General features: G+C 41.7%; 2 protein-coding genes across 7 annotated transcripts in view; one reads left to right on the top strand and one right to left on the bottom strand.

Moving 5' to 3' along the window:
• Positions 1 to 463: 463 nt before the first annotated feature.
• Positions 464 to 3203, bottom strand: Rps27a (ribosomal protein S27a). Its single transcript, XM_027387960.2, has 8 exons — positions 2902 to 3203; positions 2781 to 2808; positions 2557 to 2671; positions 2397 to 2461; positions 1939 to 1993; positions 1524 to 1609; positions 1121 to 1252; positions 464 to 646 (listed from the first exon to the last, which is right to left on the bottom strand). Exons 1-8 carry the CDS (start codon positions 3201 to 3203, stop codon positions 497 to 499), a joined length of 933 nt encoding a protein of 310 aa, XP_027243761.2. The 3' UTR covers positions 464 to 496.
• Positions 2756 to 15328, top strand: part of Clhc1 (clathrin heavy chain linker domain containing 1) — a 34973-nt gene continuing 22400 nt past the window's right edge. Inside the window, exons 1-7 of one of the 6 annotated variants that reach the window (XM_027387955.2) lie at positions 2756 to 2980; positions 6658 to 6918; positions 10013 to 10200; positions 11456 to 11589; positions 13157 to 13358; positions 13441 to 13553; positions 14131 to 14215. In XM_027387955.2, the coding sequence (XP_027243756.1) occupies positions 6742 to 6918; positions 10013 to 10200; positions 11456 to 11589; positions 13157 to 13358; positions 13441 to 13553; positions 14131 to 14215 (899 nt within the window). In that variant the 5' untranslated portion in view covers positions 2756 to 2980; positions 6658 to 6741. Of the gene's footprint in view, positions 2981 to 3071; positions 3273 to 4808; positions 4890 to 6657; positions 6919 to 10012; positions 10201 to 11455; positions 11590 to 13156; positions 13359 to 13440; positions 13554 to 14130; positions 14216 to 15328 lie in introns of those variants that run through there. The other 5 variants (XM_027387957.2, XM_035452348.1, XM_027387956.2 and 2 more) reach the window with 5 other exon arrangements.

Here is a 15328-nt window from a genome sequence, read left to right as displayed (position 1 = left end):
TTGCATTCAGCTTTTGACTTATCTACTATGTATTTGAGTGCTTTACTTGCATGTATGCCTGTATGGCACAAGAGGGCATTGGATCTCACTATAGATGGTTTGTGAGCCACCATGTGGTTGCTGGGAATTGGAACTCAGGACTGCAAAGAGCAGCTAGTGCTCTTAAACTCAGTCATCTCTCCAGCCCAAGTGATGAATTCATCTTTTATGTGAGACACACTGTCTTGTCTTAAAGCAAGATGAAAGGGATAGGGTGGTGGCCTCGCTAAGGCACAGTACACCCCCTAACCCCTTAAAGAATTCTGACTCAAGTGCCTACAGTGCAAGTCAGAAAAACTGGCTTAGATTCCTATTGCAGGCAAAGTCTTTGCCAATGCCAACTGGCACCTCTCAGGCAGGAACCTCAAAAGACCTAGTCACATAGCCCAAGAGACATATATACAATAACACTCAACACTAAACATCAGTTCCTGTCTTTTTATTTATTCATACACAACTACTTGTCTTCTGGTTTGTTGAAGCAGTAAGTCAGACAACACTTGCCACAGTAATGTCTGTCAAAATGGCTAGCCATGAAAACTCCAGCACCACACTCATCAGATGGACACTCTCGACGAAGGCGACTAATTTTGCCATTTTCATCCACCTGAAAAAAGAAACTTACTTTAAGACAATTTCACAAAGACACCCTGAAGTTTCAAGTGACTCAAGCTGTTAACCTCTGAACCTCACAGCACTAGTGCGTTTTGGGAGTTGTGAAGTGATTTTAAGTGCTGTCTAAAAATTTTTGCCTGCATGTCAGATTAGACAGTTGTGAGCTGCCAAGACATACTGTTCTTGCTGAGGACCTGAGTTCAGTTCCCAGCACTCATATCTGACAACTTATAACTGTATCTCCAGGTCTAAGAGATCTGACATCCCATCTTCCTTACTCATGCAAAAATATAGTTGCACACATAAATATAAGACACTTTAAGAAATCTCTCCAGCTCTAGGGAATCTGACATTCCCCATCTTCTTTAATCATATGTAAACATGTTTATGCATGCATAGAATAAAAATATCTTAAATTCTAGTTCTTTATGTTAACTGCTCAGCACCACCCTTAAAAGCAGCTCACCTTATAGTACTTCAGCACAGCCAACTTAACCTTCTTTCTCTTATGCTTATTCTTCTTGGGAGTGGTGTAGGACTTCTTCTTCCTCTTCTTAGCACCACCACGAAGTCTCAACACAAGATGAAGGGTGGACTCCTGTTAGTGAAAGAGGCCTCAGCAATTCAGACTGCAACCTACCAGCAGCAACCACCCCACCCACCCTATATATGCTTGGGAAGTAGGGGAAGCTCAGGAATTCCATTTAAGTTCCCCTCCCCCACTATAGGACACCTCTCTCCACAAACCAAAAGGTTCAACCATCATCACATATTTTAAAATCATTAAACAGGTGCAGTGCTTCTCAAATGTTAGTGGATTCACATCTAATGCTTTCTCCCCTATTTCTGGGAAGTTTCCCCAGACAAACCTTTTGGATGTTGTAGTCAGACAAAGTACGGCCATCTTCCAGTTGCTTACCAGCAAAGATCAGCCTCTGCTGGTCAGGAGGAATTCCTAATTGCAAGAAAAGCATAATTGGGTTTAATCAAACTAGGTGCACACCCCAAGTTACAGATAATCCTGTATTAAATTGCCAACAGTGGTCATTGACTTACTAGACACTTAGCGTTTCTCTTAATGTCGGAGACATATTTGAACATTTAATACACGTTAGTAAGTTTTCACGAACCAACAAACAGGGAAAGAAAACCAACTTATTAAAATTCACACGTGAAGAAACTGTCTTGCAAAGTTTCCAAGCACTTTTCTGCTTTCTATCCTAAGAGCAAATATGCCTAAGTCTTAGAAGCCCGATATTTTTCTAGCGACAAAACATTACTTGCCTTCCTTATCCTGGATCTTGGCCTTTACATTTTCTATAGTGTCCGAGGGTTCAACCTACGAATTTTAACATAGTTAACATATAGTTAGTTACACCAATCTCATCAAATGTACTTTACACAAACCGAGCCGGGAGATGGTGGGCTGGCACCCACCAGCCAACCCAGTGGACGTCCTCCCAGTGCTTCAAGCCAACTCCGTTCCCAGACCAGGGCGAGCGCCGGCCGCTGTGCCACGCGCTCGAGCCTGTCCCCCGAGCATTTCCTATTGCTCACCCTTCATTTGGCCGCTCCGCATGGGGCAGGCGCAAGCTTTCGGTACCGAAAAACCCAACTTAGGCGCTTGTAAGCAACCCATTCTCGGCTCACAGCCAAACTTCAAACGCAAACGCGCTCTCAAGCTTTAAGCGAGCACAGAGGGCCTCTGGCAGGCCTCGCTTCTCACGCCACCTGGTTCGTACCTCGAGCGTGATCGTTTTCCCCGTAAGGGTCTTCACGAAAATCTGCATCTTGGCGGCGGTTCCACCTACATTCGAAAAGAGACGGATTAGAGCCGCCGACCAGGGTGAGAGCGACGCGGGAAGCCCCAAGCCGGAGAGGCAGCCCGCAGCACACACTCACCACGGATGGCGGATCGGAAAGGAAGAGCCGCGCGGACCAACGGGGCTTCCCGGCCGAAAGACCCGCCCCTTAGGCGTCCACGCAAGTGCCTGCCCGCTGCAACGACCGCGGCTGTCTAACGCAGTGCCAGACTAGCTCGGGCGCTCCGTTTCCCTATGCTCTTTCTCATTTCGGTCCTCGAAACGGTGTGCCCAACATTAAAATGTTTCAAACGCCTTTCTTACACAGTCGATGCGACTAAGAGGGGCTTTCCTTTAAAGGGGGCTTGTTTAGCATGAGAAGAGAGGTAACACAAGTCTGTCTGGGAATTGTAGTTTTTCGTCGCTTTCTTCTTGCTAAAACTACTCGTCCCAAGATGCAGTTCCACACATCCGGGCTATCTGGTTATAGTCTCTAAACTCTGGAGTCAGAGTTAGAGATTCAGGTGAGGACCGGGGGATGGGGCCGAATGTTTGGCGCGAGGGTGGGTCCTCGCCGGAAATGCCTAGAAGGGAAGGGTTATGGGCCGGAAGGCATTCGGGGCTGAAGGTGTAGCCGAGGAGCCTGCTGGGGCGTCTCAGCCAGCTGAAGCCCAAATCGAGTCTTCCCAAGTGCGGGTGTGGCCTCTTCCGTGTAGCCCCCTCCTGGCCCTCAGTCAGAGGAAGCATCTGAGCCGCACGTGCCCTCCCAGCGTGAAACGGTTAATGGTCACCTTTGCACGTTTTAAAAGCCATACAGTAAGGAAACCTGCAAAATGACTGTAGTCCTCGACCGCAAGTTTGGACGTGGAGATTGCCCATCCTGGGAAAAATAGTTAGGAACATGTGCTGTCCCCAAAAAATAGGCAAAACAGGACAGTTAAAGCGGGTTGCGCCCTCTCCCAGTCCTCCACCTCACAAACTCAGTGCCCTTTCTATTGCACCCTCTAAATGTCTTTTCTTCCATCCCTAAAGGTAGACCTCCTCCAGTTTGGTTTGGTTTTGTTTTATATAAAGAAGATGCTTATCTTCCTAATAACCTGTGTGGGCTCTTCCCTCATTTTAATCTATTAGCTCTGCTGCCTCCAAAATACACATTTTTGGCTGGGAAATAGCTTAGATAAAATGCCTGATATGCAAAAACCTGTGTTGTAACCCCACTTTAAAAAAGACTGCTGCGCCTGTTGAGATTCTGTTTGACAGGAGACTCCCTAGAGCTCATTGGCCAGCCAGAGTAACCAAATCATCGTGCTTCAGCTTCAGTGAAGTTTTTTTTTTTTTTTTTTTTGGGGGGGGTGGTTGCAGGGCGACATGACACCCTTGTGACACACAATCTCTTTTAAAATTAGGTAGAGCCAAGCGTTGGTGGCGCATGCCTTTAATCCCAGCACTCAGGAGGCAGAGGCAGGTGGATCTCTGAGTTCGAGACCAGCCTGGTCTACAAGAGCTAGTTCCAGGACAGCCTCCAAAGCCACAGAGAAACCCTGTCTCGAAAATCAAAAAAAAAATAAATAAAAAACTAAAATTAGATAGGGCTATTTGGATGGTTCTGTCAGTAAAGAGTTGACACCTGGAGTTCTGTCCTATAGTGGAAAGAACTGACCCCAGCAAGTTACCCTCAGACTTTCACAGTGCACCCCACCCCTGGACTAACATTTTTTAAACAAAAGGTAGAATGATCCGAGCGCGTGCGCGCGCGCACACACACACACACACACACACACACACACACTCCACAAATGTGGATAAACAAAGAAAAAGTGTTGGGGTTAAATTAGTTAAATTAAATTAGTTAACCTGAGTTGTAGGGTACTTACCTAACATGTCTGAGGTGCTAGAATTGATATTCAACACTGCAAAGAATAAAATACTTCAAATATGAGGGACAAGGACATAAGAAGATAGTTTTGTCAGAGGGAAAAAAAGTTGTTGACCCCTTTAAGGGCATAGATACACCACCAAAGAACTTGGAATTCTCCTAGGGAGCTACTGCTATTCAGATGTGACCACACATGCCCCAACGATTGTACCCTTCCCCTCTCGAAACATAATGATTGCACTATGAGCAAACACATTGATTTTCTACTTGAGAGAGCTTTCGCCAATGATAAGGCTCCGTGAGCTAATGCACTTTCTGCCAAGCCTGATGACCTGAGTTCAGTCCCCAGGTCCCCCATAAAGGAAGAATAGGAACTGACTCCCATAAACTGCCCTCTACCTCTGTATGTGGCATGACAAGCATACTCCACACATTTACACATGGACACTAATTTTTTGTTTTTCCAGACAGGGTTTCTCTGTGTAATAGCCATGGCTGTCCTGGAGATCACTTTTTAGACCAGGATGGCCTCTGTCTCCCTGGTGCTGGGATTAAAGGTATGTGCCACGTTGCCAGGCTCTAACAAACTTTTAAATTAGAGTTTAATCATATATTGCTTTTGTCTTTGATGGGACTACTTTATGTTCTCTGGTAAATTGATTTTTTTTTATCCAACTCATCAATATAAAAGGTAAATTTAGTCTTTTACATTTCAAAATTATTGTGGTGTCTCCTTTATTTTGTATATTTTATTAGTTATTTGAACAAGGTCTCACTAGGTAGCCCTGGCTGGCCTGGATCTCACTGTGTCTACCAACTTAGCCCTCTGCACCACCACTACCTGACTGTAATTTTAAATATTTTAGCTTTTATTCTTAGATAGTTTCAAATATTTAATTAATTTGAGTTCTTTTCACTATCATCCTGTCTCATCCATACTCCTCCCTCTGAAAACCTTCCCATCAAGGCCCTTTCTACTTTCCTGTGTGTGGAACCACTGAACCACTAAGATTCTTTTGTTGTTTTTTTATTTTGTTTTGTTGTTGTTGTTGTTTCAGTTTTTTGAGATAGGGTTTCTCTATGGCTTTGGAGGCTGTCCTGGAACTAGCTCTTGTAGACCAGGCTGGTCTCAAACCCACAGAGATCCGCCTACCTCTGCCTTCTGGAGTGCTGGGATTAAAGGTGTGGGCCACCACCCCCGCCTGGCTCCACTACGTTTAAATATGGCTGTCTAAGTGATGGGGGAAAAGCCATGGTGGGTGGGTGCGTGTGTATGTGCCCATGTGTGTGTTGCCCTCATGTATGTCTGCTGCATCACTATCACCATGTAGGTTAGTGCTGGGAGTCAAACCCAGGTTCTGTGGGAAAGTATCCATTGCTCTTAACTGGCAAGCCCTCCCTCCAGACCCAGAAGTCATGCTTTTATTGTTGTTGTTTACTTATTAAGCCATGTGGTGGGTGTCTATAATTCTGGAATTTGAGGGGTGGGACAGGAAGGTTTTCAAGGTCATTCTCAGCTACATACGGAGTTTAAGACCAACCAGGTTTGCAAGAAATCCTGTCTCTAAAATAGCAACAATTTAAAATGAAACAAAACCCACTCACCTAATTATTTGTGGTCATTGTATAATAGAGAAGTGTTACAGGGCTAGGCAGACACTGGGGAATAAAGTATTTGACCTTGTTTGCATCAGCAAGAAGCACACACAGCAGTTCCCACATGAAAGAAACAAATCTATTGTCTCAGCTACTATTTCACGAATTCTTACAATTATTAAAATGTGATACAAAAGTAGAGTGCTTACTTAGCATGTGCACAACCCTAATTTAGTCCCCAGCATTGCAAAATATAAACTTTTTAAAGTGCTGAGTTGAAGCCTAAGAACTATCACTTAACTGGTATGCGTAAGAGGAATCCGCTTAGTGTCTAAAGGAAGGGTGTTTTTCTGTATTCACCTATCATTGTGTGGCATAACTGGACAGGGAGGCATTTATGGGGGTCAGGGGACAGCTTAGTGGGGCTGGTTCTCTCCTCCATCTTGATCTGGGTTCTGGGTATCAACTCAGGTCTTCAGGCTCTCATGGCAAGTACTCTGCCTGATGAGCCATCTCACTGGCCCTAAGGGAAGAGTTCTCAGTTGTCTGACATATTCTGGAGTATAGCAAATCTCAGTAGAATAGCATGGGCATTTTAATTCATTGACTGAAATATATATCTCAGTGACTGATCCCTAATAATTTTTCCAGAAACATACATATTTTTAAATTGACTTTTGACTTAAGAATTGTAGGCTTATATTAACTGATGGTCGTGTTTTATTTCAGACTCACTAAAATTTTTTGGCTTTGTTGGAAAAGAAGGTCAAAGCTTAATTTTTCTCCGGTGAACAAGCTCACAGATTAAGATTTATGTCATTCCAAGAAGTAAACAAACATGCAGTTCTCCCTCCCATCATTAGTAGAAGTGACAAGGAGTTTTTGGAAAGCATGCAAAGATACATAATTACAGAAACCAAAAGAGTGGGCTGCAACGAGAAAGGACCTGCTGATGAGTATTACACCATATACCGAAATGTTTTCGACAAGGTACCATGATGCTCTTTAAGACGGGACATTTTCAAGAGACTATATGTAACCTAGCTTAACCACTGCCTCAGAAATACCTGGTTGACTACATTCTGTATACTCTTTTGGAGAAGTTCATCCAGTTTGTTACACCAGGATGAATAGGGAAAACAGTGCTGCATTTACATTTCCTGACTGCTACATAGAGTCAATTAGTTTAGTTTAACAAGCTGTTTTTTGTCAACAACTTGGCTGTGCCTTCTGGTAATCATTTTTACCCTTTCCTGTTAAGGTACCATCTAATTTGCTAGAACACCCATTGTGAACAATAACTAGTAATCTATGTCCTAGGTTTATTTCTGCTATCACTAAGATCTTGGTTTATATATGATATGGTATGTTCAATGAAACTTCTTGAGCCAGGTGCTATGGCGCATGCCAGTAGTCCTAGCTGGTAGGAATGCTGGGGCTGGAAGATTGCTTGCAGTCAGGAGTTTGAAGCCACCATCAAGAAAATGGCATGATTCAGCTCAGATCAATGAAGGAATCAACTAGAAGTTTCACCTAAACCATTTGAGCCCTGTCAGTGGTCTAGATATGGTACATAAAGGTTTGACTGATATTAACATTGGAAATAATGGAGCTAGATTACAAAATGTTACAGCTTTATGTAGCATGTCAGATTTGGTTCTTTGCAATTTAGAAATAACTGTCTCCTTTTGAGCAACTGCAGTTTTTTCAATGAGTCTAAATTCTTTTTTTGTTTGTTTGTTTGTTTGTTTTTGGTTTTTCGAGACAGGGTTTCTCTGTGGCTTTGGAGGTTGTCCTGGAACTAGCTCTTGTAGACCAGGCTAGTCTGAACTCACAGAGATCCACCTGCCTCTGCCTCCTGAGTGCTGGGATTAAAGGCATGCGCCATCACCGCCCGGCCCTCCTGAGAATCTTTAAATGGTTAATGGTTGATGGAAGGAGGAAGAGACGTTGTCTATAGGGTTGTAGCCTCTGGTTACTTGCTTACAAGTAATCTTCGAGTATGCTCATATAAGCAATCTTAGTCAAACTAATTGCATCACCAAAATAATTAAGGTAGAAGTAGAAAGTATTTGGGGAAAGGAAGAGATTAAAATTAAAACACGTGTGGAAATGTCATTGTGAAATGTTATTGTTATCTATAGTGAATATATGCTAAAGAAGACTTTTAGAAGCCTACTTCCTCACTCTGAAGAAAAGTGAGTACAGAGACAGGGAATGTAGCTTGGGCAACAGGCACAAGGCTCTAGGTTCTATCCTCAGCACCACATGGTTTAATTCTGATATGGTGCTACACACCTGTAATCCCAAAACTTGGGATGTGGAAGCAGCAATATTACAAGTTCATTGTCATCCTTAGCTACATAGTGCATTGAAGGCCATCTTGGAATGTATGAAACCAAAGGAAAAGAAAGGGAAAAAAAGAGGAAGGATAAAGTAAACATATATATCCAACAACAGAAAGTGCCCTTGAGGCACAGGGCTTCTGGGTGTTACGCTCTCAGAGTTTTCAGGGAGCTATAAGTAGATTGGTGATAAAGAGTCCCAAGCCTTAAAATGTTTTGTGTATAAGGTGAAATTGCCAGCTTTATTCTATGGGTGGTATGCCAGTTTGCATCCTCCACTTTATGCTTTTCTGTGCATTCAAAAAGGTGTATTCTACTGAGATGATTTCTTCTAGCACACTGACGTGGTCACTGATCATAGTTACTGCATTTGTGTTAACTACCCATTAATGTATCTGATATGGGTTACTGGAGCACATTACAGGAGCAGGAGAGATAGAAGATGAGCAGGAGCAAGTAGCAAGAGACTGAACGTGGAAATCCTTCCCTCATGAACAGCAATTCCTGGTTGGGGTGAAAGCTGGTGTGGTTTGGGGTGAGGGGTGGGGAAAGCACTGCATCTCCTCAGATATCTTTTCCTGGTACTTGCCATAGATTAATGACCCCTCTAGACCACATGTGGCAAAATGGATGTCTTCCTGGATAACTTTCTTTAGATACTGTGTAGCTAAAGAAAACTCAAGAAGGATAACACACCCAAGAAATGCAGCAAAGACAAACAAGCATAATTTCAGACTTCAGAGAAAATTTTGGATTGATTACCTTTATTCCCTATATTTCATCAATATTTGAAAAGCATAAATTAAAATTTTTGCTTGTTTCTGAGCCTATTTAAAAGTTTTGATAATATATTTTGTGTGAGTGCTGCATATACAAGACTAAGGGAGAAAAGTCCTAACAAAGGGGTGTGTGCTGTGGAGTCAGCCTTCTTTCGTGGAAACCTGCACTTTCTGCAGGCACTATGTTTCTTCGTTAACCTTTCTGCTATTCTTTTCCTCTGCTATCTTTCCTGATAGATGATTTACTTAAATATTATTGGAAACCATGAATGTGTAGTGATGAGGGTTGTTTTTTTCACAGTTGTTTTGGACATGATGAAAATAGAGATGCAATTGGGAACTCTGATCTGATCTTCCTAGTGGAAGATTGCAGTATCTCAGTGGGGACTGGGGAGATTTCTTAGTGGTTAGGAGCACACACTTTTCTCCAGAAGACCTGAGTCTGGTCCCCACACTTACATCAGAGGTCTCACAGCCACCTGTGCCTCCAGCTCGGGTCTGAAGCTTCTACTCTCTTGCAAGCAGGCACCTGTACTCACATGCACACTCCCCCACACAGGCACATCCACACACATAATTACGAGTAGCACAAAAATAATGTATAAATGAAGTCAGGAGAGTAGATATTAATGGAGTAAGAGATATATAATTAAAAGATCTAGAGTTGAAAAATGGAGACCTAGTACTGTATTAGCCAATGCCTCATTATGAATTCATACCAAGTATAAGTGCATCTTTCTCATAATTAGGATCACAATACCTACATAATAACCCACAGAGAGCATGTATTTGGTAATTATTGTTTTTAGTGCCTAGTCATGTTGTGTTTGCTGTAAGATGCTTATACTTCTAATTAATAATCACAACTTACCTAAAAATAACCTGCTTAAAAGGTTTTTGCTCACGGTATCTTCTGTTAAAACAAAATTCAGTACCACAGACGGAAAAATCATATTTCAGGTAATAGACTATGTCAGTGCATACAAGGTCATTCTTACTTCAATCAAAAAAGAATATGATGCCTTTATTGAGACAATAAAGAAAGGCCGAAAAACTGCTTTTTATCTTCATGGAAAACTTAAAGTTTTGGCAGCAGAGCCCACAGCGTTGGTATATCACCAGAGAAGAGCCATCCAACTTGAAGCAAAGTGAGTATGCCAGTAACTAGCCAGAAAGGTGTCATAATAATTGGTTGGTCTTTCGTTTTACTGTTTTGTTTATTTTATTATTTTGAGAGAGGGTGACACTATTTAGCCTAAGCTAGTGGTGATTCACCAGGCTGGCCTTGCTCAAGACCTTCAGCCTTCAAGTACTAATATTATAGAATTATACCATGCCTACCTTTAATTAAATTTTTATTTTAAAGCTATAGTTTTATATTGCCTTCTACCAACTGTATTATTATATATTTTGAGCAAAACCATTAATTTTGCTTGAGGATTTTATGATCCCTCTTAATATAGTGAAAGTACACTGTGGTATCATAAAAGGAGGGAAGTTGTTCCAAGCATGGATGATTTGACAGTACAGTTTCATGATTCCCACCAGAATTACAGCACTTCATCTGGTGATCCCCAACAATAAGTGATCCACCAAGTAATAAAATGCTCCTTAAAATACAATGTTTTTTAAATAAAGTTTCACTATGTAGCTCTGGTTGACCTCAGACTTACAGTAGTCCCCTTGTTTCAGCTTCCCAAATGATAGTTACTCACTTTTGTATGGTTTAATGCTACTACTTTTGGACTTCGGGCCTCCAGAATGATGAGAAGATAATGCTATTTTAAGTCACAAAATTTGTAATAATTGTTACTATAGCCCCAGAAAAATAAAAATAAGTTTTCTTTCTTTCTTTCTTCTTTTCCTTCTTTCTTTATTTCTTTCTTTCTTTCTTTCTTTCTTTCTTTCTTGCTTGCTTGCTTGCTTGCTTGCTTGCTTGCTTGCTTGCTTGCTTGCTTGCTTTTCTTTAAGCCCAGTGAGGTGGTTCACACTTGTGATCCAGTGCTGAGGAGCAGGATCACAAATTTAAAGCCAAATTTAGCTACGTAATAAGACCCTTTCAAAAGAAAAAGGAAGACTAAAAATGCTTTTTCAGTTGTAGCAGTTATTTTTACTAAAGGGAATAGATGGTACTTTGTTGCCAGACTATAGTTAAAGTTTATTGATTTGCAATGGGCTTAGTAATAATAGTACTTGCTTTCATTAGCACTCTGAGTGGAAATTATTTCCTGTTTGTGTGTCAACTTTCTGGGGCATTCTTTTCTAAGTATCTAGTTCATAACAGTTCAAATTGCAATTAGCCAAATAAAGCAACAATCTAGTTTTATTTTAAATATTATGATTCAAGAATTAAACTGGTTGTGACAAGTGTAAAAAAGCATTTCTGTTCTTTTTTTTTTTTAGAGTAAGGATTATTGAAAATAATTCCACAAAGATTCAATTGCAAATAGATCAGATGAAACAGATGAGAGCAGAGTACGACAAGGAAGAAGTAAAGCTCTGTGCTTCTAACAGGCAACTCTGGAGACCCATCCCAGGTGCAGTATCTCCCTGAAAATTCCCAGTGGGTCCAGTTGACTGCCTCTTACACAAACATACATTGTTTTGCAAACAAAAAATTAGTACAGTGTATTAATATGTGAATTTCTTCAGTTGTGTGTTGTACAAGCAACTTTAGGCAGGGTCCTAGTAGATACTCAGGAAAGAGCAAACTTGAAGCAAGTCTGAAAGGTGTCCAGACTGCAACCTGGCAAGCTCATATAATGCTTGCACATCAATGTCAGCATCACTTGAGAATTGTTAAGAGTAGAAATCCTTAGGGTTGGTGAGATTTGTGAAGTGCCCACTGTGCAAACTCAGTGTTCCCTCCCCAGATACAAGCTATGTCCCCTTTAATCCAGTGCTGGGGTGGACAGAGACAGGCAGAAACAAGTGGATACCTGGAGCTCATTGGTATGAGGAAGACACCTGATATAAAACATGTATTTACACACCTACTGCACTTGCATAATACACACACACACACACACACACACACACACCCCTACCTTTAGATGTCATCTCATCTCAGATGAAACTGAGAAACTTGGTAAAGGAGTTCATTGAGTGATGTTGTCTGAAGTTCTGGTTATGCTGTAAAGTTTGAGAGCCACTGGTATATTAAACATTTTACTGTGTTAAGTTTGCTGAATGTTATTCATGGTTGACATTCATTGAATTCATGTTTTCATGACTTTAAGGTAATAAAATCTTGTTATATTTGAGAAATGGAGTATCTCCTGGCTTCCTCCAGGACTGAGGGAGATTAGTGTGATGAATAGACCATTAAGGATAGTAATTGAAGGTCAGTAACTCCAGAACTTACAAGGTTTTGTGTAGTGTTTATCCAGAGGCAGAACCAGTAGGTGGAAACTTCAGGAAGACAGATTTGGCCTAAATTGAAGAAGCTGTGTGTTTGTTTGGTTTTGGTTTTTTGAGATAGGGTTTCTCTGTGTAGCCTTGGAGCCTGTCCTGAAACTTGCTCTGTAGACCAGGCTGGCCTCGAACTCACAGAGATCCACCTGCCTCTACGGACCAAACACCACCACCCCCCCACCCCCGTACCCATACCATTATGCCTGGCTCTGGAAGTGGAAGTGGGTCCTAATGTCAGTAATTGGCCAGATGAGAAAAGATGGCATATGAAGTAAGGTGTGTGTGTGTGTGTGTGTGTGTGTGTGTGTGTGTGTGTGTGTGTAGAGAGAGAGTGAGAGAGAGACTGAGTTTTCAAGATTTGGCATCTGGGGGCTGGAGAGGTTAAGAGCACTGACTGCTCTTCCAGAGGTCCTGAGTTCAATTCCCAGCAACCATATGGTGGCTCACAACCATCTGTAACGGTTTGAGAATTTGCCTAATTTGCACAAGGCCAGAGTTCTAAGCACTAAACAAATAGATGTAAAAACAAACAAACAAAAAACAAAACCAAAAAACAAACTATTAGCATTACTATTTGTGATAATTGTATGTATGTTCAGGAAGCCACAAGTTCCTGTTCCAGTTTCTGAATTATTTTATAATGCAATAAGCCGTCCTACTTGAGACTCAGCCTGTTTGTTTTTCCTATAGGGATGACTCTTCAAGAATCTGTCAGTCTGGAGGCTCTCAATAAATATAAGCAGCATCTTGAAGATAAATATATAAAACGTAAGCAAGATCTGACAACAGAGTATGTATCAGCCCAAAAGAAGGTTGAACTAGATGAGGAGATGACTGTGCTACTAAAACGTCGAGATATAGCTGAAAGTCTGAACAGAGACCTGCAGTTTCGGTATGAACATCAGTTAACTCAAGTCTGCTCTATCACTCTGTATGTGATCCTAGCTCAGGGTGTTGTCGATGTTCTTTTACAGCCATCAAAGAATGCAAGTTATTTCACACACACTTACTACATGGTTGAAGCACAACATGAGAATCCCATTCCAAGATGTCGTGGAGATAATTCGGAATACCAAAGCAGTCTACGGTAGTTCACCTGTCTCCTTTATTAGCATGAACAGTGGAAGGCATTTCCCCCAGAGCTAAAGGGATTTCTAGGCTGAGTTTTAAAAATATACTTAGCTCTTCTAGCTCTCTCTTACCCCCTGGGTTTCTTCCTTCAGCCCCTGACAGATTAGTGAAAGAGTAGACCTGGTGAGGCAAAGAGAGAGAACATGGGGCTGGGACTGGAGATGGGAGGTAGAAGATGGCTCAGTGGGTAAGAACACTGAGTGCTTTTCCACAGGACCAGGGTTCAATTCTCAGCACCCCTGTGGCAGCTCACAATTGTGACTCCAGTTCCAGAGATCAAACACTAGTTTTGCAAAAAAAAAAAGAAAAAAAAAAAAAAAAAAAAAAAATTAAAGATTTAAAAGGAGGGAGAGGGGAAAATAGCAAACCTGAGGGTATTCCTGAGAATGAGGCCCAGGGAGGAAGGGAAGTAACCCCCTTTAGAAAAGGGTTGGTGTTGTTTGAAGCCAAAGCAGTAAGTTGTTGGCTCTAAACATGTTCACTATTTCCTACCACTAAACAGTATCATTACAAATTGTCCTTTCAATATTTAGTTGATGAAACCATTGTTGATGAGCTATTTGAAGATGACCCAAGCAAGACAAAAGAAGCTATAATTATGCTTTACTACATTGAAAGGCAAATATCATTTCTATTTTGGGTTTGTTTGTTTTGGGTGGATTATTGTTGCCTGCCTGCCTGCCTGCCTGCCTGCCTGCCTGCCTGCCTGCCTGCCTGCCTGCCTGCCTGCCTTCCTTCCTTCCTTCCTTCCTTCCTTCCTTCCTTCCTTCCTTCCTTCCTTGTTTTTTTTTTCTGAGACAGGATTTCTCTATATAACAGCCCTAGCTGTCCTGGAACTTGCTCTGTAGACCAGGCTGGCCTCAAACAGATATCGGCCTGTCTCTGCCTTCTGAGTACAGGTATTAAAGGTGTGTGCCACCACTGCCTGACATGTTGCTTTTATTTTTGTTTGTTTTTCGATAACATCTCACAACCCAAAAAGCCTCACTATGTGGTACAGGATGACCTTGAACTACTGATCCTCCTGCCCACCTCCTGAGGGCTGGCTTGCAAGTTTGTCTTTTAATTTTAGATTATTGTAGCTAGTGCAATCTCTTTTTTGTAATTATTTTTATTCTATGATATATTATGTTACACTTATTTATTTTGTGGGCGTAGGTAGGGAGCATAGCAGTGAGATGACAACTTGTAGGAATGTTTGGTCTTTCTACCACGTGGGTCCTGGGAGTGGAACTCAGCTTGTCAGGCATAGTGGAAAGCACCTTAGCTTGATGAACCATTGTGTGGGCCTTGCACTAGTAGGATATTTAGAAACGTCTTGCATAATTCCAGGTTACTGACCATCATTGTAGGGAGATCGAGGGACTAGGGATCTGAAGCAGCTGGAGTATTATTATATCCACAGCCAGGAGCAGAGAGCAATAAAGTAATACGTGCTTTATAGTATTACATGAGCTAGATGTAAAATCTTCTAAGGTTAATTTACAAGCTGTCAGGGTACTTTAATCGGCATATGTAATATGGTCTTAAATGTCAAGTGGTTTTTACTTGTTGATTTGTTTGTTGTTGTGGTACAAAAAAAGTAGGTAAAGACAGTTCAGTTCCAGGACAGCCTCCAAAGCCACAGAGAATCCCTGTCTCAAAAAAAAAAAAACCAAAACAAAACAAAAACAAAAAGAAAAAACAGTCATTTGCCAGGTGGTGGTAGCGCACGCCTTTAATCCCAGCACT

The sequence above is a fragment of the Cricetulus griseus genome, assembly GCF_003668045.3.
Source record: "Cricetulus griseus strain 17A/GY chromosome 1 unlocalized genomic scaffold, alternate assembly CriGri-PICRH-1.0 chr1_1, whole genome shotgun sequence".
In the NCBI taxonomy this organism is placed as follows: domain Eukaryota; kingdom Metazoa; phylum Chordata; class Mammalia; order Rodentia; family Cricetidae; genus Cricetulus; species Cricetulus griseus.
Note: the sequence above shows the minus strand (reverse complement) of the source record. Positions and strands in the feature narration are given on the sequence as shown.